The sequence below is a fragment of the Brachionichthys hirsutus genome, chromosome 1 (assembly GCF_040956055.1).
Source record: "Brachionichthys hirsutus isolate HB-005 chromosome 1, CSIRO-AGI_Bhir_v1, whole genome shotgun sequence".
Classification (NCBI taxonomy): domain Eukaryota; kingdom Metazoa; phylum Chordata; class Actinopteri; order Lophiiformes; family Brachionichthyidae; genus Brachionichthys; species Brachionichthys hirsutus.
This window is the reverse complement of record NC_090897.1, coordinates 15,299,433-15,323,118: the sequence shown is the minus strand read 5'-3', so window position 1 is coordinate 15,323,118 and position 23,686 is coordinate 15,299,433. Positions and strand designations below refer to the sequence as shown.

Here is a 23,686-nt window from a genome sequence, read left to right as displayed (position 1 = left end):
GATGTGTATACAGGAAAAGAGGTTAGCTAAGAAGAAGTGGGACATTGAGAGGACAGAAGAGAGAAAACAGTAGTACAGGGAGATGAGACGCAAGGCAAAGGTAGAGGGGGCAAAGGTCAAACAGAGGGAATATGATGACCTGTATGTTAGGTTAGATAGTAAAGAGGGAGAGACTGATCTGTCCAGGCTGGTTGACGTTGAGGCTAGACTACGGAGTAAGTATTTGTGAGCAGTAGTATGGCTTTATGCCGAGGAAGAGTACCACAGAGACAATGTTAGAGTTGAGGCTATCAATGGAGAAGTATAGGGAAGGTCAGAAGGAGCTGCATTGTGTCTTTGTAGAGCTAGAGAAGGACTATGACAGGGTGCCCAGAGAGGAACTGTGGTACTGCATGAGGTACTGTAGTACTGCATGAGGTACTGTAGTACTGCAGGAGGAAGTCTGGAGTGGCAGAGAAGTATGTCAGAGCAGTTCAGGACATGTATGACAGCAGTGAAGTGTGCAGTAGGAGTAACAGGGGAGTTAATGTAGAGGTGGGATGCACCAGGGATCAGCTCTGAGCCCCTTTTTATTTGACATGATGATGGATAGACTAACAGATGAGGTGAGACAGGAAGCTTCTTGGAATATGATCTTTGCAGATGACATTGTGATCTGCAGTGAGAGCAGGGAGCAGGTAGAGCAGAATCTAGAGAAATGGAGGTCTGCTCTAGAAAAGAGAGGAATGAAGGTGAACAGGAGTAAAACAGAGTACATGTGTGTAAATGAGAAGGTCCCAGGGGGGACAGTGAAGCTACAAGGAATAGACGTAAAGAAGGTAGAGGACTTCAGGTACCTCGGGTCAACAGAGCAGAGTGATGGAGAGAATGTGGAAAGGAGGTGAAGAATCGTGTGCAGGCAGGCTGGAACGGGTTGAGGAAAGTATCAGGTGTGCTCTGTGATAGGAGAGAGTCAGCGAGGATGAAGGGAAAGGTCTACAAGACAGTGGTGAGGCTCTGAGGAAAAGACAGGAGGCGGAGCTAGGAGTGGAGGAGATGAAGATGCTGAGGTTCTCCTTGGGAGTGACCAGGTTGGATAGGATTAGAAATGAGACAATAAGAGGGACAGTGAAGGTTAGACGTTTTGGAGACAAGGTCAGAGAGACCAGACTTCAATGGTTTGGACATGTCCAGAGGAGAGACACGGACTATATCGGTAGAAGGATGTTGAGGATGGAACTGCCAGGGAACAGGACTAGAGGACGACCCAGGAGAAGAGACATGGACGTAGTGAGGGAGGACATGAGAGTTTCTGGCCTTGGGGAGGACGATGCAAAGGACAGAGTGAAGTGGAGAACATTGATTTGCTGAAAGTACAGTTGTAGGATGCATTTTAAATGCTTAATATATGTTACACATGTCATCATGGGATGCCCTCTAACAGAGCATTATATGTGTATGTGGTATGAGCATTTTCTTCAGTTAAAAACAAATTGACTTGTCTCTCTGGATTGAGTCCACTGGAATTCTCACTGACTTCATGTTGTCAGACAGTGAGAGAGAGCAACGGCTGACCGCTGCAGGCATCGATGCATCTGATCCGGTTTCCATCATTACTCCAACTTCAGGCTAAATCATGTCCTGCTGAACCATCTGTCCTCATCTGCTCTGCTCTAAGACCCAGTGGTCCACAGCAGAGCACAGAGAGAGAGAGAGAGAGAGAGAGAAGGAATGAAAGAAAGAAAGAATGAGTAGAAGAAGAAGCACTACTCTTCCTATTATCCGGCCCTTGCTTGCCCTCGGGAGTCTGGGTAAGCTTTTTGAACATCTACAATACAATCCCATCGCCAGCACCTCCCAGTCAACCTCTGCCCCCAAATCTGCCTCAGTCGAGCTAAACCAAATAGAGGCTCTGCTACTTGAAGACAACCCTGTCTGATAGAAAATATGATTATATGAAACTGCAGCAGCAATTATGTTCATCATGTAAACAGAATATCTGCCCGTATTATATTAAGAGGTGCCGCGCTTATTTCACTCCTATGCTTCACACTGGAGAGATCTGGGTGGTCACAGAGCTCCAGTCCAGGAAGCTGCAGCACACTCTCCGGTCTGTAGTTGGTTTTAGGCATAACCCTCTTCTTTCCACAGCAGACATTCCACTTTTGCGGCAACATTGACAAACTATTGCATAACAAAACAGTCAAAACTCCATTTATGGGTTTAAAAATATAATATAATTTTAAAATATCCAAATAAATATATACAGTACAGGGTGGTAGGTGCTGTTACCTCACAAACAGAAGGTTCCGGGTTTGAGTCCGGGTTTGTATGTTTGCCCCATGTGTGACCGGTGGACTTCTGCGTTGTGTAATTTCGTGCAGCGTGTGATGCAGGAAGGAGCCACGGCAGACAGCGGGAACCTTTGGAGGCACTCTCCGTTTAATCTGGTTGACATATAAAATAAAACATCAATATGCGTCGCTAGCATACGATCTAGCCCAAACTCTTCCGCGATCACATACGAAAAGGGCGCGTACAAACATACCTGGTTGACATATAAAATAAAACATCAATATGCGTCGCTAGCATACGATCCAGCCCAAACTAAAGGGGGAGAAGACATGCAACAGTTAGCATCTCCCCACACTTACTTCACACATACGAGTTATTAGGGATGACTGACCTCTTCCGCGATCACATACGAAAAGGGAAGAGGCAGCGGGAGAACTCAGTATTTATAGCAGACACACGAAGAAGAAATAAAACCATAGAAGAAGTAGTTGGAGGACCTGAAGTCTGCACGCATATGACACACCAGGTATAATAGAAACATGACACACTGACAATTTTGTGTAATTATAAACACTTATTAATGAACCGGTTACACATGTCTGTGGGTTTTCTCCGGGTTCTCCGGCTTCCTCCCACCTCCAAAAACATACAATTTAGGTGAACTGATCACTCCAAATTGTCCGTCAAACAAAAGGTGTGAGTGTGTGCGTGAGTGGTTGTCTGTCTTTGTGTGTGTTGGCGACACGTCCGGGGTGTACCCCACTTCTCGTCCATAGTCAGCTGGGATAGGCTCCAGCAACAAGTCATCAACATGTATGCTCTACCAAATGCAGGAGTTTTTTGGACACAGAATAGATGCCACTCATGTCATTGAAGGAAATCTCCTTATGTTGTAGTGGAGTCTCCACTCAGAGAGCAGCACCTTGAGCAGCACCTCGAGCCAACAAAAAGGTTGAGGGTTAGTGAAAACAGCCAAATATGACACAAGGAGCATCCAGGAATAAGTCAAAACGAAGATGAACTGCTAAGAGAGAGCCTCAGGCAGCAGTTGAGAAATGGTGATCCGGAGTAACAGGAAGTATGACTGGCCTCAACGAACAATACCAGTTGCTAGAAAAGGCTGACATGAAGCATACATCTTGGATCACCGGAGAGTAGGTGGGACACAAATTGCATATTTATTTAAGAAACCCCAGAAACAAAGCAGGATATTATAACTATGAGAAATATCTAAGAGGCTGTGATGGGGTACAAGCATATATGTGCCAGGTGTAAATTAGTAGTTTCAAAGTGAAATACTGCTGAAAAAGAATAGAACCAAGATCCTGTGAGAACAGCGTAGGTGCTTGTGAGGACTGGAGTCACTCAGCATGACTTTTGCAGGTAGTTTCCAAGTTTCTCCCTGCAGGAGTGATAGGCCATCGGCCCCATTAGTTACCTAACCAGCCTGAGACCTGCCTGCAGCTGCAGAGTACGCACTCCTGCACACATGCCGGTGTTAAAATCTAGTTTTATTATGGCTGACTTCCCCTCGCTTCTCATTTTATCTTGTTTTTGCCCTGTAGTGTGTGTTCATATATCCTGCCATAGCCTTCCCAGTTTCTGTCTTACTGGCACATAGGCTCAAACACAAACACACACACACACACACACACACAAAGATTAAGAGTCACTAGCCAACATGAACAAATGACGTGAAATGATTTGACATGGTAAGATTTTATTTTGTTGTCCATTGCTTTGTGCCTGATCTTTGCTAAAGGATTAATTTATATTACAGAATTTCACCTAACATTTCATGGGCTTTCCAGTGTTATTGACAATCTACTCACAGTGTTTAGGTGTGTGTATGTGTGTGTTTGCGTGTGTATAGGAGTGATCTTTCTATATTTAAATTAGATTATTCTATTTCCTCCTCTGAAGGCTACATGTTTGTAGTCAACATCTGGTAGAAGACGCTGCATGTGATTTAAAGTCTTTAATAAACTATGCAGCATTACACACACACACACACACACACACACACACACACTTCTGTGATTACACAACACATTCATCCTCACACAGCGATCTATTTTCATTTGTTCGCTCAGGGCTTCTCAAAAACTGCATGAGATTGCATTCTCTGCTGATCCACTCAGTGCCGACTCTGCAGCAGCTCCCTCATGGAGGAGAACTTAATACGTTAGAGAGAACAGGGTCAGGCCATGCCTTTGGTGGAGGCTGGGATATGGATGTCTTTTGGTAAAATATAGGGTTAATTTGTGTTTCTTGCAGAAGAAAATGACTCAAAGAAAGAAGGAACCAAAGAAAACCATTTCAGAGGGAGTAGTAACGTTTATATTTTCACAACAGCAGACCGAGTGTAACTTTTAATCTTCAGCTTTTCAGCTTGTGATTGCATGCACATGCAGATACCGTAACAGCATTACTCAAGCAGAAAAGTAGTAATAATAATAATGCATTGGTTTTATAGAACGCTTTTCTGACACTCAAAGACGCTTTACATTGTGCATTATTCATTCACCCCCTACTTGGTGGCGGTGAAGCTACTACTGTAGCCACAGCTGCCCCGGGGCAGACAGACAGGAGTGAGGCTGCAAATTTGGCCCTCGGCCCTCCTGACCACCACCGACATTCACACACAGGCAGTGAGTGGGTTGGAGTGTCTTGCCCAAGGACACAATGACAGTATGCACATATGAGTGTCGGGATTCGAACCGCCGACCTCTCGATCATAGGATGGAGTAGAAAAGCTATGCTTATTTATTTATTCATTTAAATTAATTGAAATATTTTTTTTAAATTGCGCAATACATTTTTGAGGTCTGCCCAAATAGATTTAAGGTTCACTTTACTGGCAGGAATGAGGACATCAGAATGCAGAGAGAGATGAAAAATCAGTTCAGAGTCTTCAATAATAATAAACAAAAACCACTCAGCAGAAAATACTGATGAAGGACCGGATGGAATGTCAAATATGAAAACCAAAAATCAGAGCCAAAAGAAAACCATGGTAAACGGGCTGGAATCACAAAAAGCAAAAAACACAGTCACCTTATCATGGTGGAGGCGGTTTGCGTGTCCCTATGATCCCAGGAGCTCAGTTGTCGGGGGCTTTACTGGTAGGAGGCTGTTGCAGCCTGTCCTCCCCCTCTTACTCCTATTCACCTTCATGAACTCTTATATTTAGATTCAGGGCCTCTTCTTGTTCAATAATAGACAATCAATCAAACCCTCTTCATTGTGAATGAGGAACATATGGACTATCACCAGTTCTCTTTAGAAAACATATCTGCAGATTGTAATTATTGATAACATAATGTCAGAGTTGACTTTGTGAGTTGGGTAGCAGCTGAAGGTGGGGACCCTGGCAGTCCAATCCTCGGCTTCAGAAGCTACCTCAAGGGACGTGGAATGTCACCTCTCTGGCGGGGAAGGAGCCCGAGCTGCTGCGCAGATATTCTGCCTCCCACCTGTCCAGAAAAGTTCTGTTTTCTGCCTTTCTTTCCACCATTCTTCAGAAGGCGTAACACGGTGACAATTGTAGTATGAGGCCGTGGCGTGGTCTGGGTGAGAGACACGGGGAGGCTTGGTGAGCGGGGGCTTTCCTGCTGAAGCACAGATCGCTACTGACACAGAGTAGAGGGCATGTCTGGGTCCTGTCCTGATTGACGCCCCAAAATAACAGCAGAGCATTATGGGATTTGTAGTATTAGCGGTGAATGCGCTGTTCTGTACCGACAGACCAGCTCTAATATTAATTTTATATTGCCTCGCGGGGCAAATATAATTACACTGCGGGCCAGAGTTTGACGCCCATGTTCTAACGGCAACTGAAGGTTCCAGCCTCTGTAACAGAATCTCTGTAAAAGAGAATATTGTGAGTAACCTGAAGTACTTTAAAAACAGGTTCAAATAAAAATCTCACCCCAACCCCATGGATCAAGATTGGTCACTGGATTTGACTGCATGCAACAGGAATACAAATGTACTGTATCTTTTAATTCCTCCTTTGAAAGGAAATGTGTGTTGAAGGATATGTTACTAGATCCACTAATCATGATTTTTCCTCTCTCTATTTTTATTACCCCCACCCCCCAAAACTCACTCAGGTCCGTGTTGCTATTGTCGACGAAAATGACTGCGTTCCCGAGTTCCTCCAGTCCATTTATACCAAGGACAGCGTTCCAGAGACTGTGACAACGGCGACCTCCCTGCTCCAAGGTGAGACATCGTTGTTTTACATACAGTCATCCCCCATCAGGCTTATAACCTCAGTCTGGAGCAGAGCTGGGAACTCGCGACTCAATTTGGACTCACACCCTATGTAATCATTGCCTGTAGGCAAAGTGCAGCAGCGCCGCTGAAGTCCCAAAACACCAGTCCAAGTCAAGTCTCGAGTCTTTAGGGTGCGAGTCCAAGTTGAGTCGCGAGTTCCCAGCTCTGCTGCAGACTGAGGTTCAGGTTGTCGATGCGGCTGAGCAGCTCACAGAGTTGGTCCGCCCATTACAGTTTTTCACAGTTTTCTGCACACGTTTCCTGAAAGCAGACCTCATGTTCCCAGAAACGCACACACAAAATGCTAAATGCTACAAATCCTCTGCAAAACAAATCCTTGCACCCAAAACAATGTTCACTCACTGTCGTCAAAATTTTATTTTGTGTTGAAATGACACAGACTAGCATATGACAAATTATGATGTGCTGAATGGAAAACACGACCATCATTGGAATGCAGTAGTAGGAATGACTATCAGTAGATTACAGTGATGCCTGTGCAGCTCTGTGTTAAAATATACACCTGTTGAAAGGTGTCACAGTACAATGTTTTTATACTAAGATATACAGTAAAACACTCCGTCCTCCTCCTCTCCCACGTCCCTCCTCCTCATCCTCCTCTTACTCTCACTACTCTGCCTTTCCAATCGCCTCTCTCTTCAATGTTGCCGTCTATTGCTCTCCAAACCAGGCTTCCATCACTGGCCATTTTGTTGCTGAAGCTCTGATTCCAGATTCTACTGCAGGCTTGGAAATAGGAGTTTTGCCATTTGACTGGCAGCGTGTTCTACGTGGACAGAAAGAGGGTTTATCCATGAAGATTGTGCAAACTAGAGAGAATTGACTGCAGTGATCTGAAAAATGTGTGTTGTGCTATTGAGAATTGAGTGAGAATCAGGAATTGTGCTTGTGGTTCTGCACAATTGATTTATGGAGTTGGTACATTCCCGTAGTTTGAGGTTGCAGTGATTGTGTTTCAGGTTCGGATTTTTGTGTGTAGGCAAAAAACTGTAACATCCTGACAATGCAAGATATATAAGTTTACGGGATCATCATTGATGTAATTACTACTACTAATCTATCAATACTTTTTTTTAATATTACATACTTTTAATACAAAATTTGGGTTACAAGGAGGTGTGGTAGGTAACGCTGTTGCTGATCAGAAAGTTTGTCCTGAGCTCAAATCATCTGATAACTTCTTTCTGTGAAGTTTTCATGTTCATGAAGAATGTTTTACAGGGATAAGTGTGTCTGTGCCTTAACTAAGTCTATGTAGCCAACACATCTTATCCTCTATATACAAAATGGCTCTTTTTGCAATGGAGATATCTTTCATTTTCATTTGCTTTGTAATGTCGACCTACTGATGTATATCTGATTAACCCGCAGAAAACAACACCCTTCCTGACATCCATCCTTTGGGGATTTGTCAACAGCCAAGTTCATGTTTGATTCATGCTATTTTCAGTTTATAACACAAAGTAGCAGTACCAAAGTCAGCCATCATTCTTTTCACATAAAGGGATCACTGATCACTGCTTTCGTATTTTAATCCCACTAATGCTTATCCTGTTCTTCTCGTTTTATCTTCAGTGTCGGCCAATGACTGTGACTCAGAGGAGAATGCAGAATTGACTTATTACACCCTGAGTCCAGATTTCACCATTTCTCCTCATGGCACCATTTTCCCTGTGGGACCTCTGGACTATGAGAGACCCAACCACCTGTATGAGTTTGTTGTGATGGCAATTGACAAGGGGGAGGTCCCTCGCACAGGCACCACCACAGTGCGGATCCGAATGCTTAATGTCAACGATGAGGCTCCGGAGTTCTCCCAACATATGTAAGTAAAAAGTCTGCTTCTACACCGAGTCTAAGACCATTCAGGGATTTAAAAGAAGCAGAGTGCCTGTAAGAGCTGCTATGTAGTCTCTTACTCTGGTGCGGGCGAGACCAGAGTACCTGATGTTCATTCCAGTGACCAGTCCCTCATGGCAGAATCATGTCATTAATGATTTGTACCTGAGCTGTCAGCAGCATCACTGATGCTTTAATCTGTGCCAGATGATTAAAATTACCTTAGCCTTCCTAACATCTGCCTGCACAGCAGCCACATTCATTAGCAGCTACATGCAGCAGGATATGTTATTTAAAAAAATGTCTCAAGATTAAATAGTCTACACAAACTCAGCACGTCCTCCAATCAGCATGTGTTGCTGAAGCATCAGCATCATTATGCATCACCCACTCGAAGTGTGTCTCCACAGAGTCCAGTGTTGCCTATATTTTATTAATTGTGTTGCCATGTTGGAGGTGTTTCTATGCAGCAGGGTTGTAGGCAATCAGTATGTGAGGTCGGACCAAAGGCTAAATACAGAGCAGGTCGGAATCCTATTTTTCCCCCTTTATTATTCTGTTATTGATTTACAAAGAGGAGCAGGTGTGTGTGTGTGTGTGTGTGTGTGTGTGTGTGTGTGTGTGGGCGTGTGGGCATGTGTGAATTTTCACAAAATCCAGATAAGTGGCACCTTCCTGCAGGGTTATGTGGATGTGTTGGTTGGCTTATTTATTCGCTGTCTACCTCGTTCATTCCCTGCTGCTCTGCAGAGAGGCAGAATTGACCAAGTTGCAACTAAATCATGTTCATTTAAAAACAAATATCCATATGTGAATAATATCATCAACAAAAAATGAAGTAAGTTCTCTCCTGGATCATGCTACACCTTTCCACCAAGTTTCATAAAAGAAATGGACCTGCGGTTTCGCTGTAATTACAAGCAGACAAACATGACCTCTCTGAGAGACTAAAAACAGTCAGACTGGGCCCTTGATTTTTTTTAATTGACCAAGTAAATATACAGTCCTTCAGCCAGCAGTTGTACTGCATGACATTTTGCTTTGTCAATAATAGAGTGACAGTGGCTTGTGGTGCAGCTCGTCTCAGGACTCTACAGCATCAGCACCGATTGAAACAGTTGACAGAGAGCACTTGCCAGGCACACAGGGAAAATGTATCGGGCGTGATGAGCACTACAACAATAGAGGCTGTGAGCAACAGGTTTCATGCAGAGACAGTGAGATTGAGCAATTATTTTCGTCCCAATGAATGTTGCCCACGCAGGTGAGTTAGACACATTCTGCAAGATTGATTGTGACCGGCACTTTAGCTGGAGGTTCAAACAGTGCAGAGAAGGTGTGCCAGGTACCTCTATGAATAATTTGGTCACATATGGATATTTAATTTGCTGGTTTGGGTCCCTTACTTTCAAGGACGAAAACAGACTGAACAGAATCATTAAGAGGTGTAGCAAGATGGCGGGGGTCAGCTTTAAGGGGTTCTCTGTCCTGTACAGAGTCAGAGTAAAAATAAATCCTGGCTGACCCGACTCACCCGCTGTCCTCTGCATACAGGCTGATGGCTTCCAGTCATCGGTACATGGTACCAAAGTTCAGGACAAACAGATTAACAAAATTCATTTCTTCCTGCATCTATTGGTTTTAACAACAGCCTGTTGTGACCAGCTTATATGCCACTTGTGTACTTTTTTATGTTTTAATTGTGTGTTTACTGAATTGCTGTGTGTCTGTGCAACAAATTGCCCCTCACGGGGATAATAAAGTTTTTCCTGATTCTGATGAAATTGTCACGCCAAACCTCCTTTTAAACGGCACTCCTGATTCGTCAGATTGCACGAGTGTTTTTTAGCCTACATGCTATCCCTGTAGCATGCACCATTTATCAGCAACACACAATGAAGTACTGACCTCTGTCTCCCTATCCACAACCAGCCACGCCTGGGTGCAGCACAACATAACAGCTCACACTAGAGTCGGGGGGGGGGGGAAGACGAAGACGAAGACGAAGACAACCCCCCCCCCCCCCCCCCCCCCACACACACACACACATCAATACATCAATGTTAATGACTCATGAGGAGTCGTACGGCTCTTTCACACTGTCACTGTCTGGTTCCTTTCCTCGGATTGTCCGCTCCGTTTGGGCTGGTGTGAAAGCGCATCCGAACTCTGGTGAGAATCAAACAAGTCCGCCTGAAAACGTGGGTCTCGATTCGCTGGCAAGAGAACCCTGCTTTGCTTCGTTAGTTTTGTGAGCGGTGTGAAAGCTCACCGGAGCAAACGCAGAAGTAAATGTACGTAGTAGCGCTACGCTCGGTGCATCTCCGGTAGAGGAAGTACAGCGCTCACTCCAAGGTGCTCTGCAGGGGAAGCTCAGTTTCCAAAAAAATTCCATTGTTCTGAACTGACCCGGAGATTTTACATTAGACGACACTATGAAACAAAACGACTAGAGTTGTGTAACATTTGTGATGTAGGCCAGAACTTGAACTTCGAGCTCCTGTTTCATTTTGGCACATTCAATCTGTAAGCAAACTTAATCCATTCGTCTGAAAATATATAGCAGTTTAATTTGGAGAATATCCTTTGTCTCTGTGGCTTCTGTTTTCTGCACACATCCCTACTGAGTTGGAGCAATGGCAGCAAATAGCAGGAAAAACATTACACCACTTCACAACAATATGGCAAAGCTGTGCCACCTGATTCCTCCGAGAGCCACAGCCATGTTTTTATAACATTTAATTGGGATGTGTTTGCATTCTTAATTTATTAGTGATGCAACATTACAGTCCTTGCAAAGTCCACTGTAATAATTTATATTAGCACCAACCCTTTCATTTGTAGATATGATTGATGATGGCTATTGATATTATAAATTATTTAATCTATAATTGTTATTGATTGAATTTTTTTTTCCAATCTTATGTGAACACACTTCTTTTTATGAATACAAATTCATCACTTTAAATGCCGAATGAGACTTCTAAATGCATATTCCATTAGTAACATTACATCTTAGACGATACAAGATCACATTCCGTGGGGCAAACAGACTCTCAAGATTAAGAACTATAGTCAAATATCAAATGGATCCATCAGATAAGGCTTAATATTTTGCTATCCATGAATTTTTTTTTTTTTTTACTAGGACTAGATTTAACAATCGTTTCCTCTGAAAATCGCAATGCATCATTAATGGCTGGTTTAGGGTTTTTATTTGCATGATACAGGATATAGCTTCCTCTCGTACCATTTTCTGAGAAAGATACTGTGATTAGTTTAACAGCTCCAATGAACCGCCAGCTCCAAGGTCAAAAGGAATTCAGTTGATTTATTCAGTGTTTATTCCTCAACGTATCAGAAAAGGGCTGTATTTACTCACATTGTTAGTTCAACATTTGTAATTAATATATTACATAATAGGGGTCACTATTTATGATTACCCTAATTTGGGTAGTCAGGACAAAAGAGTCTCAGCAACCTGTGTGAAAAAGTCATGCATAAATTCAACAGCGCAGGCAGCATCTCTGATTTCATCCTCAAATTGTAGGTGCTAAGAGGTCAGTTCTTTCTGGATTTTAGGTGAAATAAGTCCAAGCAATTTTCTAATGATCTTTCAAATAGCTTCCGCAGATCACAAGTTGTAGATCAATGTTCCCCATGCACCCTCGGAGAAACTACATAATACAGAAACGCAAGGCGGCGTCTCCCCTTGCCTGACTTGCATATTGATCAGCTGGGAAGTGTGCGGTTTGAACAGTGTGAGCTCAAATTACCCAACACTTCACAATCAGAGTGAAGGAGTGGCGCAGATCTAGTCCAATGTTTGTTGAGCCAGAACGATACAAGAGACATAACATGATCACAGCATTCTACTCCGAATGACAGTTCCTTGTTTTCAGTGAGAGATGAACTGGCCTGTGAATGAAAGGACATGCGTCACTATATTTGGATATACTGTGCAATGTTCATGCACAAGTGGACAGGCTACGAGTCCTTGATAAAGTACAACAGAAAGAATATGTATTCTAATCTCAGCTCAGAGCTCAATAGGACTTATGAGTCCTGTCACACAATATTTTCCTGTGAACATTGCAGTATGTCTCTATATGAATATCTCTGTTCCTGCACGGATTAAACATGCATGAGATAGAACTGCTCTGAGTCATGCATACAACTTGAGAATCATGATAATATCTGCATGTCTTTCCACAGAACAGCAGGTGTTGATTGTTTGCATGTATCTGTTTCATTAGCTATAGGACTTTCGTCTCAGAGGATGCGGGGCCCAACACGCTGGTTGCCACGGTGCTAGCAAAGGACCCTGATGGGGACAGGATTACTTATATGATCACCACAGGAAACGAGGAGGGAAACTTCGTCATTGATGCCACAAAAGGTCAGGAATGTTAAGGAAACTCTCCCGCATGTTTATTCTCATTAAAGTTATACATTTCACACCAAAACGTTGAGTTATACAGAACTACTTCCAATTGTCTATATGTCCATATTTATTTACACAATTTCTGTGATATATTATTTATCTGACCTCTGTTTGACATTTTGTTTTGAAATGGCTGAAAAGAGAATCCGCACCTCTGAGTCTGAGGCCATGTTCTCACTCAGAAGAGGGTGGACTGCTCTCTCCATGATAGGCATGAGTTTCCCTGAAGAGGAGTAGTGACGAAGGAATAAAGAGAGGGAGATTGAACGATGGATCAGGACAGCGTCTGTGGTGAGGCAGATGCGATACCAGTCTGTGATTAAATGAGAACTTTGCAAAAATATGAAGCTCTCAATTCAATTCAATTCACTTTTATTTATATGGCGCCAGATCATAAGAGGAAGTTATCTCAAGACACTTTACAGGAGTAGCAGGGAAAGACAGAACCCAACTTGACCCACAAGAGCAGGCACTTTGGCAACGGAGGACAGGAAACACTTCCCTTTAACAGGCAGAAACCTTGGACAGAACCTAGGCTCATAGTGGACGGCCATCTGTCTGGACCAGTTGCGTTGAGAAGGCGAAAGAGAGACAGTGACAGAAAGGGAGAGACAAGGACAGGTAGGGGGAGAGTTAAAAACAAAGACGGGGATAGAGAGACAGAGCAAAAACAAAAACATAACGTAACATCTAGGCTGCTGAACAAGATACTGAGTAAAGAGCTGCTATATAAAACTATGCATGCTAATGCTAAAGATAGGGACATTGGCAGCCACAGGTCCAGCCACAGGTCCAGGTTCTGCAGCGTCTCGGACAAAAGGACCTGCAGACAGAGACAGAAAGAGGGACAAACAGAGGGAGAGCGAGCACAAGACTACGGGGAAGAGAGAGAGATTACTGACATATATTTATAACATGAATAACCAGATAAGAGGGAGGAGCTCAGTGTGTCATAGCAGGTTATGCCACCAGTGTTGGCTTACTACTTTCGGCTTGTCCCATCAGGGGTCGCCACAGAAAATCAACTTTCTCCATTTCACCCTGTCCTTTGCATCGTCCTCCCCAATACGAGCCACTCTCATATCCTCCCTCGCTACGTCCATGTATCTTCTCCGAGTCTATTTCACCTGACGCTCCGAACTTCATAATGGGTGATTTTAACAATGTATCACTAAAAAAAGTCCCAAACAAACTTCTTCCAATATGTTTCCTGTCCAACCATGTGGGATAAAACTTTGGATCTTTGTTATGGGTCATTTAAAGATGCTTTTAAATCCCTTCCTCTCCCCCGTTGGGCTCTGCGGATCATAACTGTGTGCACCTTCTGTCCATCTACAAGACTGTTTTAAAGAAGGAAAAAGTGCAGACTAAAGGGGTGAAAGTCTGGACAGATGAATCTGTGCTCTCCCTGCAGGGATGCTTTGACTGCACTGCCTGGGATGTGTTCAAGCACTCCAGTGACTATTTGGAGGAACTTACACTTCTTCACACATTGTGTTTTGTAGAGACATGATTATTCCCAGTAAGAGGGTTAAAATATACTCGAATAATAAGCCATGGGTCACTAAATCAGTAAAGTCCAGCATACATAAAATGAAAATTGCTTTCCAACATGGCACTGCATCAGATTTACATTCAGCCACCAAATAGCTTAAAATTGAAATACTGAAAGCAAAACTGAGCTATAAGTCCCACTGGAGGACAAGATGGTTGCAAGCTTGGTCAAGCATGAAGACAATAGCTGGCATCCAGAACCCCCATAAATAGTTTTTTATTATATTTTTAATCAGTCTTTAGAAAAACAGCATGTCCCCAAAGTCTGGAAGGATGCTGTTATTGTCCCAGTCCCTAAATCCAACCGGATTTTAGACCCATAGCGTTGACCTCACGCCTAATGAAAACCCTTGAAAGGCTGGTGCGATCAGAAACATGCTCTTGAGCCACTGCAGTTTGCATACAGGCCGAACAGAGGAGTGGAGGACGCCACACTCACTCTGCTTAACCTGCTTTTTAAACACCTGGAGGGAAATGGGTCTTTTCTTCATTGACTTTTCATCTGCTTTCAACTAGGGTCACAATATCAGATTTGCTCCTCTCGATTATCTTGGGCAAAAACGTCACGGTAACGATATTATTACAATATCAACAAAAATGTATAAATAATAATGGTGCAATCATTCAAATTAATCTCTAACTTTTTTATGTTCTCTCTTTTGCCAGATGAATTATACTCAAAATACCTGTCAAAGGAGGAATTGAAACAATAGGAGTACAGTTCTGTACAACTGCATACATAAAGTTACAGTTCGTGGTATGAGCCCCTTCGGCATTTTGTGCAAACTGGCGTGTCGTCAAACTTCCTCACTTCCAGTTTTAAGAACACAAAAACTCCCACACTGTTGAGTTGACTTTCTTCGGGTTAGGATAGAGTCTCTCGCTGTTGTTGTCGGCGAGCGACATGTTTGCAATCACTCCTAACGCTTGTTAACTGGGAGCCACGCTAGCTCGGTGACGTCACGTACCAGCTCCTGCTGCGTTTGTGTGTGTGCGTGTGTGTGTGTGGGTGGGGGTGCTGCAGGAGGGAGATGAAGCAATGTGGAAGGACAGAGCGGATGTAGAAAACTCAGTGTCCAAGTCACACTGTTTTTACACGATATTATCATATGCACATTTTTAACACAATATTAAAATGTCATTTTTTCGTACCACGATTATTGTCAATACCAGAATACCACGACGGCCCTAATGTCAAATCAAATTTTCCCATATAAAATAACTGAAAACAATTTAATCCTTTCCGGCCATCTAAAAACACTCAAATCAGTGCTAATAACAATGGAAATTTTTGGGAATTGCAACACACACACAAAATGATATAATAAATGAATAAATATTATTGTTATATAAAATGTGGTCGCATTATGAGTTTTACCTTTGAGACAGACGATAGCGCTAACAATGTTGTGCAGTGAAGGAGAGGGCGGGGGTGGACGGTGCGTAACACTTTATGCCGTAATTGTACTTTACACGTCCACTTACATAAACTTAGACATAGTAGTTCTGCCTTTGGAAGGCTTTGTGTTCTTGATAGCATCCTTCTGGTTGAGGATTGTACTTATCGTCGATGTACTCCACTCGTACTGGCGTGAAAAATCACCACGGTCAAGTTGATCTATAATTTCATGCTTCATCTCCATCGTCATCAGGCGTTTTTTCTTATCACTCGCTTTCTTTGGGCCCATCACTGATAAGGAATACTCACGGATACAGCCAAAACCACGTAAATAATGGAAACACAACACGGGAGACGCGCAGGAGACGAGTACGGAAGGTGGTGAATACCTGAACTGAATGATTGAAGCACGCTTGGAGTGCTCGGCCATCTAGCGTAAAGCATCTGGAAGTTGCTCTTATCTCAAATCTCTGCTCATCTCTCGAAGCAAAATTTTGCTCGCAGGTTTGCTCGTGCATTGTCCCAGTCCCTAATGAGCGCCTCTATCAAAGCGCTCATCCCTGTTCAAAAGAGGTGCCGAAGTTCGTACACTTTGTTGCCAGGACGTTGCCATGGTGATTCATTCAGTTATGAATCTTCATTGTGTTTTTGTTTTTTCACTACTTTTGGAAGACTTTTGCATTTTCCTGTCATTCATATGTGTGTTACCATCTTTGTCTCTCGTCCTACCCAAGGTTTGTTGCATGTAGTCAATGAAATAATTTTCGATTCATCGACTACTTTATTAACTATTCAGGTTTCAGAGCTCTATGATACATCACTCCTTATATCTGATGAGGGTTGCCAACCATCCCTTGAAATACGGAACCGTCCCTTTCTGATTTTTACAACGTTTGAAAGACAAAGTGCTTCTCATTACTGCGCGGAGTGAAAAAGAACCCCCAAAAATTATACACCTTCATGCTACCCAAAGTGCATTACAAAGCCTCACATTCATCCATTCATTCACACACCAGTGGGCAACTGCCGCCATGCAAGGCGTTGCCAGGCCCACTGGGGGTGATTTAAGGCTTAAGGACACTTTGACACGTGGACAGTTGGAGCCAAGATTTGAACCACTGACCCATTGGCCGCTCTACCAACTGAGCCACAGCAACTCCGAGATAAGACATTTTGTCTTGACCGCACTCAGGTGAATCTTTTATCCAAATGCAACGGCATTGGTCGCATTCAGTATATAATATTGTCACGGGGACTGGGCCGAACTGGACGCTCGAAACAGGCGCGACACAGGATGCGGGTCTGAGCTGGTTTAATAGCCCACAGGAGAGCAATGAGATCAGGAGGGGGTCGCAATGAAGTCGGCAACTCGCCGGAATCCAGCCGGAGTTCCAAGACGAGCTGGGAGGACGTCGGCGGGGAGGCTCTGCAGAACAGCCAAGGAGACGACACGAGAACAGGCTGTGCCGTGGAGCCAGGGAGACGATGAGCACGCGGAGTCAGGAGCTCTGGGAGACACTGACGATCTGGCAAGGCGTGGAGCGAGGGCTCGAGTCTTTATGGAGCAAGTGAGGAGACGAGGCTCAATTGAAATCAGCTATGCAGGGCTGCCACTCCTGCTCCAGCTCAGCCCCAACCCCTGCTCGTCCTGCTCCAGCTCAGACAGAGAGAAAAGCATCAGGGAGAACAGAATCATGACAAATATACTGTTGAGTTGTGTAATTGTCTAGTGGAATTTGTGTCTCATCGCACTCCTAATTATTACAATACTAAAGAAAGTCAGTGAACACAGAACAAATGTAAGGCAGACTGAGTCCTGGCAGGGCAAACACAAACTTGTAGTCGGGCATAGAAAGTCGAAGCTAAATCCAGAAGGGGACAGAACAGGAACTTGGGAACAGGCAGGGTCAATATCCACAAGGCAAGACAAAAGCACTAAAACGTCACAAATCAAGGCAATGGAACAATCCGACAGCAACTGAATGGTAGAAAGTGATATAAGAAGATCAGGTCAGATCGTTTTTCCAAAAGTTTGTTTTACTTTGATTCAATTGGCTGAAATCAGAGCGTATTCCAGAATCGTTTCTCTAAGTCATTGCCTAAAAACACCTAATCTGTATCTGATGCTTTTTCATCATGCAGCCTGACAGTCACATTTAGACATGCCTCACACTGGGGATCAAGAGCCCAATGCAGCTGCACACAAAAGAACACCAAAATGTGTCTGCCCAAGTGTGCGAGCCAAAGTGTGCTTATAATGCTTGTAATATCATCCAGTATCCGGTTTGAAAGAGTCCAATATTTGGTCATTAAAAACCCCTTTATGATTCTTGTAATGGAGGGTGAGCACAATAAATTCCTCCCACCATTTCCAACTCATCTCACTCACTCTCTGCTAGTAATGGAAATCCTTTATTGTCTCCCATTACCACCCTCCAAACGACCCCACTATCCTAAATGTCCAACAATCATTCTGGAGATTGTTTCCCTCCCTTCTGGAAGGAGCGGCTTTGACACCTTGCCTGTCCATTGCCTGAAACTCACCCCAGAATTCAGCGTGATTCCTAGAGATTTAAGATGCCCATTAGGATCCCAGCAGAGCAGTCAATATGATGATCACACTCTCCCTATTAAAGCCCATAAATACAGACACACCCACTCCTTTGGAGGGCAGAAAGTATTTAATGACAGCTAAAGGGAAATACTGGCACCAATAAATAGGCTCTCATTTTATTTCTCAGTGAAGATTTATGACATTTCTAAATAAAAATGTATTTCCTTGGGACAGAAGCAGGAGTAAGATTGCTTTCTGATAGCAGCTGATGTGGCATCTTTTGAACTGAGCTGCTTCACTCCTATCCTTTGTGCTCACTGACCTGTATCTGATCCCAGCTTTATGGAACAAACCCATGTGGTTGTTGTTTTTTCCTCACTCTTCTCCCTGGTTCCCTCAAGCAAACATATACTTATTCTCTTTCTTTAACTCTCTCATGTCCTGTCTGCACTTCAAAAGAGAGTACTTCCTTCCAGCCCCTATACTTGCCCATCCTCTGTGTCGTCTCTCACCCATCCCCATGGCGAGCTTGAAGTGGTGGCTGCTCAGCGACCCTGGAGGAAGCATCTTCCCCATTGCCAATATGCAATGATTTGTGCTGGCCACGTTAGTAGCAGCACAAACACACGGTGAAACTGCTTGAACTTGTATATTGCACCTGCATGTGGTCACTGAATGTTAATCTCTAAGTGTCATAAGGCTCATCAGGGATGGGCTATATGCAGAGCTCAAATTTCACAACAATAGTATGTATAATTGTATTTGACAATAAAGCTCCTTCTTCTTATTGTTCTAAATCACACACACATACAGCATCTGTCCAGTTCGGACACACAAGTGAACTGGAAGGTTTGTCCAAGTTATTGACACGTGCTCTATAGATGTTTCAATGGATCCACAAACATGGAGACCAGCCCATGCACCCGGGGACCCATGTGGAGACACACATCCTGCACACTCACAGTCATAACCCATCCTGCAGGGGCACATACAGTATCTAATAGATGAGAACAGATGCTCGCTGTGTGCTTTGTTCTTGGAATGTCCTAAAAACCTTTTCCATGTTCCATTTGAAACCACTTACGCAGCATGTGTTGTGCTCATCTCGAGCTTTTAGGCCCTGTTAGATGGTTATGCCAACCAGAGGCAGGGTAAGGCCGGGACGAGACAGCAGGGCGCCTCCGGTGCTCCCCCGTATCTGTGGCGTAACGAGCAGGCCATAGCCTCTCTCTCTGTGTCTGCCTGCTGCCTTTACTGAACTGGTCACATTGATCTGGCCTTCTGTCTCAATTCATTAAGCATGAGTGCACTCCTTGGCGCTGCCGGGGCGTGGGTGGACAGAGAGCGAGAAGGAAAGTGCATACACGCTTAATCCATATTCACTGGGTAGACATGTTTTTTTAATGTTCTAATTCATGATTATAGGAACCAAGACTCCAACTTCCTGGTGTTAAAAGCCAAATCTTTTTTTTATTACGATTTCTATAACCATTGTGCTTCCAAAGGGCTACACAAGGCACCATAAAAACTCATTTTGGCTACGCTATGATAATTAATCTTGTGATAGATATGCTAATGTGTCAGTCCACAATCTCTTGTGGACCAAAATATCTCAGCATCTATGGGATGCTAGAGATGTTGATGGTCCTCAGAAGCTGATTCCTGAATACCTTTGTGATTACCTAAATTGTTTCTGATGGCATCATCTTACCTGGTAAATATTAAATCATTTATTAGATATATGATCACAAATGTGTACCAAATACTTATCATTTCCAGACTCCCCTGATTGTGACATGGCCCTACGACTGGTGGTTTTGAAATGAAATGCTGGTGGTGAGGTATAGTTACTGTACATAAATGCATATGTAGTTGAACATAGATGGGTGGGAACTTGAGAAGCATTAGTTATATTGCTGGTGATTGCTCTGTTGTAATTGTTGCGCAGCACTAAACTTCTCTGTAGGGTTGAGGGGGAGCTGGAGCCTTTACCCAAGCTGATACTGAGCAAAAGGTGGGGGGACACCCCAGGCAGGTCCTGATGAATCATTATTAGAGATCATATTGAGCAGTTGTGTTAAATATAATCAGAATGTATGTTTTCAGAAACCTTTTTAGAAAAAAAAGGTTCACCCGCCAAAATGAGAACATAATGTCTCAAGTTATTGCTACTCAGTGCATTACTGTGTAGATGAGTGAAATGAAACCCAACCCTAAGCCTAAAAACTCAGATCTAAAGCAACAGCTGCTTGAATTAAACAATATGAAGAAAAGGGTATATTTTCAATACGGAAAAGGGTCTGAACTCTGAAGACAAGACGAATCAATGAGTAGAGCCCTCTATGTTGTTGCATCTAGCGGATGCAAAGGGATACACGCCCTTCATCTCATCCCCGGCTTTTCTGCTTACTACTTTAGCTGACTCGCCTAAATGGTAAAGTAGATGTGAGAAAAAAAGCTGAAAGCTGAATTTGGTGCTTTCTTGTCCCAGACGAGAAAATTGATATGTGTATCCAGGATTCATTTAAACATGATGTGCCAATTTGGGTATTTGAATTAGAGTGCATAGATTTGATACCAAAATAATATGGGGAAAAAATATAGGCACAATGGACCATGGTCAGTTTCAATGCTGCATGGTTTCTTCACAATACTGGGATGCAAAAGTTCTCAAAAGTGCCTGAAATGGTTCTGTTGAAAGACTTCCATGCTTTATTGGCTTATTTCAAGAAAGACCATGACAGGTTCTTTAGGGAGCGGTAGTCATGATGAGTGTAAATCTTAAACGTGTATGCATGAGGTGTTAAGTTACACAATATATTCTGTTGACACAAAGCAACATATATTGTCTCTCTGCAATAACATAACAAAATTCACTTTGTCTATGAAGCACATTAATCATCACCATATAATGTTCCCTCAAGTTTGTCTATTGGTTGCAGTAAAATACATTGTGAGGCTTTGTTGTGCTTAGAATCAAAATCTGCATCTTGTTTTATATAAAATTTATGTTCTCTCATATCATGTGGGTTTACCATACAGGTATATACTTATGTATTTGTACATGCCCGACGTAATGTAGATTCTGATTCAAGTTAGTTTATTTATCCCCAAGGGCCAATGCAGTTTGCAGACCTGGGGTTGCAGCAAAGAACCAAATATAACAAGTTCTCACAATGCTGGACAAGCTGTTTGTGTCTTTGACTGACCACCTGTAAAACCAAGATATAAAGGAAAAGGTTCAAAGACTCTCAATTAAAGAACGATATAAAACACATACAATTGGTTTGGAAACAGTAAAAGAGTTCAGTTTCCGTAACAAGTACTTCACAGTATTTTTAGCAAATTTGAGGTCGGAGTCAAATATGGTACCGAAATATTTGTAAGAGTTCACAATCTCGACCTTCTCTCCATTTATAGTACTGACATAAATTGGGAATCATCCACACCTTTTCCTGCCTGGTATTCAAACTACAATGGATCAAGCTTGCCATTAATAAAGCCAAGAATCGTTTCCTTCAAGATTTTCTCGAAGTCTTTCATCACTAATGATGTGAACGCTATGGGCCTGAATCCATTCCGTATTTTAGGCTGTTTAGATTGGGGCAAGGGAATAATGTTGGCAGTTTTCCACAATTTAGGGATGTGTCCACTGTTCAAACACAGTTGAAACATTTTTGTGAACACCCCACTGAGCGGTTCAGTGTTCCCCCAGAGATGAAATCCGGGCCTTCAGCTTTACGGACATTCACCCTTCTAAAATATTTGGTGACACTTTCCCGAATAATCACCAGGCCATTTTTTTTCTTCTGTTCAAGAACTTTTTTGAGGTTTGAGCAATTTTCATATCTGTAGGTCAATCCTTCCAAACCTACAAAATAATGAATTAAAATCATTTGGCAGGTGCCTGCCATTTATCCCATCAATACTGATGTGAGTCATGTAATGTATGTGATAGGTATTTCTAGAGGCAAAGTTTCATCGTTTAACACACACACACACACACCTACTCATATCCTTAGCCATGGGAAGTGTTGCCAGGGAACCAGCTATTGTGACAAACACCTCAGGCAGACACCCCTTCCGTGGCAATCCTCCATCTCTGGTGAACCAGCTTACACACACACACTCACACACACAAACTCAAAGGCAAACAGAAGGGACACGCTGTACATGTGCAGTTTGAACATTATGAGCTGGTACAGTATTAATTTGATGAGACCAGAATATATTCTCTGCTACATCTTGTTTCCATCATCCTTTATTTCCAGAGTCAACTACAAACCCCTCAATGGCTGTTGTTGATGCACATGCATGGAAAAATAAAAATACAATAATATACATCATACTCCATCTTAGTGTAGGTTCTCATGTGAGCCAGGTCATGGTAAATAATGAAGAGCAAAAAAGAACAAAAATCAACTGGACCTGTTCAAGTTTGATTGAAGACGTTTCACCTCTCATCGAAGAGGCTTCAGTTCTGAGAGAGTGGTAGAGAGTAGGGATGTCCCGATCCGAGTCCGAGTCATTTGATTTTGAACCGATACCGAGTCCCGATCCGATACTTCTATAATACATAAAGGAAATCTGAGTGAAGAAACGGATCCAGGATTTCCCTTATTTTTTATTTTATCATCTTATTTTAACATTTAACTCTTAAACAGAGCACTTTGGTGGTGTAGCTTGAACATTCAATTACTAAATAAAATATTTTGGACTTGGACTAGTGCAGTGGTTCTCAAATGGTGGGGCGCGCCCCCCTAGGGGGGCGCGGTGCGATGTCAGGGGGGGCGCCTGTGACCGCGGAGAAAATGTTTTTTTTGCCTTACGAGAGTAAAGTGTAATTGCACATCCACTCCAGTAGTTGGCAGTGGCGCCCTGATTGTCAGAGTGCGCGCAGGGAGGATTAGCAGAAGAAGAGCGGTTGTAAACAATCCGGTGGGAGAAGAAGAAAGACTTGACTTCCTTATTTTCGGTTGCAGACTAAAAAAAATGGTAATAAAGTTATTATTTGTTGTAAGTTAATCTATATTTCTTTCTTTTTCATATTTCTTTGTATGTTAATAAGGATACAAGAGTGTTTTTCTTTTGTTCGGGGGGGGGGGGGGGGGGGGGGGGCGCGAAATGTTTTTTTCTTCCTAGGGGGGGCGCGACAGAAAATAATTGCACTGGACTAGTGCAACAGGAAATATTAAATACAAATATTTAAAATAAAATTAACAGCAGCTCAATCGCAAGGTTTTTGTCATCTTCTTCAAAATACTACCCTGCGCGACTCGCTTCAAGCTGCTTCCGTGTTTTGCCCCGGTTGATGGCATTC

General features: G+C 43.0%; 1 protein-coding gene across 1 annotated transcript in view; it reads left to right on the top strand.

The window, feature by feature from the left end:
• Positions 1-23,686, top strand: part of si:ch211-186j3.6 (neural-cadherin) — a 204,064-nt gene that overhangs the window by 47,476 nt on the left and 132,902 nt on the right. The window contains exons 5-7 of the mRNA XM_068760999.1: positions 6,390-6,501; positions 8,152-8,401; positions 12,672-12,814. Of these exons, the coding sequence (XP_068617100.1) occupies positions 6,390-6,501; positions 8,152-8,401; positions 12,672-12,814 (505 nt within the window). The remainder of the gene's footprint in view (positions 1-6,389; positions 6,502-8,151; positions 8,402-12,671; positions 12,815-23,686) is intronic.